Raw genomic sequence first — 3,366 nt, 5'->3', positions numbered from 1 at the left:
TTATCTATAAACATATAGATATTGTAATGGAGTTTAGTTGTGTTGCGGGCTAGAATATACGCAGTGATAGAGTTGAAATACTTTCGTCCTAGTGTTGAACGAATATTCAGCATACAAACAAGAAAGGAAAATAACACCAGGATTTGTACGTGGAAAATCCGAAAGTGGAAAAAAACCACGGGCCGCACCCAGTTGAAAAGTTCCACAAGTGTTTGTTTGAAGTACAGAGTCTGATTCGTCCCACAAGCAAGTACAATCAGATTACAAAGAGGTTCTCCTAAATTGAAATTCAGTTACAAAGTTATGCAGAATTCCGGCGTCTCCCGAATATCCGGCAGAATTCCGACGTATTCAGGCGGCGGAAAGAAATCTGGCGGTTGTCGAGGAGGAGCTGATTCTCCTCCTTCTTCTCTTCTTCTTCTCTTCTTCTCTCTCTCTTGCTTGGGTCCCCTCTTATGAGAAATGAGGGGTCTATTTATAGTTTTTCTGGAGTGGCATGGCTTGTAAATAGGTGCGAGATCAAGGGCGAACAGGGAGTGGTTGAATGGACGGCTGATATTGAATCCATCGATCATACACCGTTCGTCAGCCATTTGAAGGCCTTACTGATGTTGGAATCTGGCGATCTTGGCCTCGTTTGATTCGTCTCGTCGAGTCGTTCGATTCGACTACAAGCTCGTTAAAATCGGAGACCGTTTGGTAACTCAAATTGTGGTACGAGCTTTCCAACAGCGCTTCGGGTGCTTGATTTTGACTCATTTGGGCTCAGATTGAGTTGAATTTGGTGTCGTTGGGTTCGTATTTCCTAGACGCTCACTTTGACTATAAGCTCACTGAAATCGGAGTTTGGGAGCTCCCAGATTTAATTTTTGAAGTTTCCGGTTCAATTTCACCTCGAGATTCGTGCTTGATCAAGATAAATTTTTTCAGAATATATCAGGTTGATATATGCCATCTTCATTGAGAGGTTGCATGACATTGGGATGGGTTGTAAAGCCATCAAGTTTGCCTCCAAAATCATTTGCTTAGAAGTTTTTGAGAACTCCAGAAAGCCATATAGGCCTATGGGGTGATTTTCCATTATGAGCTGCGTATTGATAATGGCCTTGACATATGATATTAGAAATTTGAGTTTTGGGAGGATTGAGATGTCTCCCGTTTTGAGGGTTGTATTATTGGCATTGTGAGGGCTCTTTTGATAGAAGAATCTGTTGGATTTATGAAAATGAAAATGAGGCATATGTCTAAAAAGAAGAGGAGGAGAGATTGGTTTGCAAAGAAGAATTACGAATAGCATCTCCAATCGAGTCATTTGCCTATTTGTAGTTCTGGTGAGCATCCACCCAAGCAACAAATGAAAACAATTTTTTGCATTTTACTCGGTTATGAGTGCGACATCAATATTGTAGCCGTACAATTCAGAATACCATTCACCCATTTTGACTGAAAATAGATATAAAAATTGAAATGGAAAAAAAAAATATACACAAAATATTCATATTAAATCGTAGTTAAAAAATAAAATAAATATTAAGAAATTATGTTCAACATACTTCATTATAAAAAATAGGGAGTTTTACATACATACCACTTAATACTATTCTATTTACATATTTAACATCTAAAACTTTAATATTACATAAATACCACCCATAGTTCATTTTCATACAAAATATGAGTGGTAGAAATGAAATATATGAGTGGTAGGAAAGAAATATAAGTGGTATATTTGATATTAAAATAATATAGGGTGGTATGGATGTAATATTAAAATTTTAGGTGTTAGATATGTAAATAGGATATTATAAAGTGGTATGTATGTAAATTTCCCTAAAAAATAATAGATATATTCTCCCCGTACTTGCATTATAAGTTAAATAAAGTCAAATTTTTCTTGAAAATATTATTAACACCTTATAAAATTATTAATAATTAAATTAGTTTACACTCATCCTACCTTCTTTATTATATTTTTAAATTATAAATTGACTTGAGTCACTCAGAAGCATCGGTCTCGTGACTCGTCTCTATATATCCCGCAGGCAACCCAATGTCCCTTACCTTGAACCCACGCTTCCCACTTCTACCCTCTATCTCTATGGCTCCACGCCTCCTCCTCCTCCCCTTCCTCCTCCTCTTCCTCCTCTCCTCCATTACCACCGCCTCCTCTCCCAACAAAAAGAAGCTCAAAGAAAAGCTCAGCCACCTCCACTTCTACTTCCACGATGTCGTCGGCGGCCGCAACGCCACCGCCGTGCCAGTCACCAAACCTGCCGGCGTCGGCCAGCCCTTTTCGGCCTTCGGAGTTATAACCATAATGGACGATCTTCTCACCGAAGGCCCCGACCCGAAGTCGGAGCAAGTGGGCCGGGCCCAGGGCATGTACACCGGGGCGGCCCAGGAGGAGTTGGGCTTCCTCATGGCCATGAACCTAGCCTTCACCGCGGGCAAGTACAACGGCAGCGTCCTCTCCGTACTGGGCCGCAACCCGCCGCTCCACCCGGTGAGAGAGATGCCCATCGTCGGCGGCAGCGGGCTCTTCCGCTTCGCGAGGGGGTATGCCCTGGCGCGGACCATTTGGTTTAATTTCACCACCGGTGACGCCATCGTGGAGTATGATGTCCATGTCATGCATTATTGAAGAGGGGTCTGAAGAGGGAGAGTAAAGTTATCAAATTTCAGTAATTTAATTCATTTTGGATGACTTTAATTATGATATTTAATTTCATATAATAATTGTATAAGAATATCATAAAGCCAAGCTATATTAGAATGAACTTAAGAGCCCTTAATTTACATTAAGATTAGTGCTGATATGCTCTCAATCTCATAAACTTAATATTTAGAAATAAATTTGAGAATCCTAACAGGCCGAGCTCACTCATCCTGCAAAGATTTGATATATTTATATGCCTTAATTTGATTATTTGCATAGAATTCTTTCATAACTCTTATATGTGACATTTTTTTTTAATGAGAGCGCATAAATTAATTTTAATATTTAATATTTAGAGAGATTATTAAATAAATATTTATTATTTAATAAATAATAATGAGATTTAGGCTTTGTTTGTCATGTTTTTTTTACTGTTTTTTAAGACATCCTATTACATTCTTATTATTTTTTTAAAGCAATTTTTTAGTATAATAATTTTGAATATTTATACTAAAAAAAATATCTTTAAAAACGCAAGAGAAAATCATTTCAAACGAAGAAATTTTTATATTAAAAATCTGCTTTAAGAAAGTAATGAGAAATTTTCAAACAAATCTTAAATGACAAAAAATTTTATTTTTAAAAAATATTATATATTTTATAAATTTGATTAATAATGAACAAATTTTGGTATTTTATTATTTTGGTTA

At 37.0% G+C, this 3,366-nt stretch overlaps 1 protein-coding gene across 1 annotated transcript; it reads left to right on the top strand.

The window, feature by feature from the left end:
* Positions 1 to 2,028: 2,028 nt before the first annotated feature.
* Positions 2,029 to 2,796, top strand: LOC110107482 (dirigent protein 22-like). The gene has a single exon (XM_020837756.2). It carries the CDS (start codon positions 2,051 to 2,053, stop codon positions 2,639 to 2,641), a length of 591 nt encoding a protein of 196 aa, XP_020693415.1. The 5' UTR covers positions 2,029 to 2,050; the 3' UTR covers positions 2,642 to 2,796.
* Positions 2,797 to 3,366: the final 570 nt, after the last annotated feature.

This window comes from Dendrobium catenatum, unplaced genomic scaffold (assembly GCF_001605985.2).
Source record: "Dendrobium catenatum unplaced genomic scaffold, ASM160598v2 fragScaff_scaffold_1105, whole genome shotgun sequence".
Classification (NCBI taxonomy): Eukaryota; Viridiplantae; Streptophyta; class Magnoliopsida; order Asparagales; family Orchidaceae; genus Dendrobium; species Dendrobium catenatum.
The sequence above is the reverse complement of the archived record's forward strand: the minus strand, read 5'-3'. Positions and strand labels throughout refer to the sequence as shown.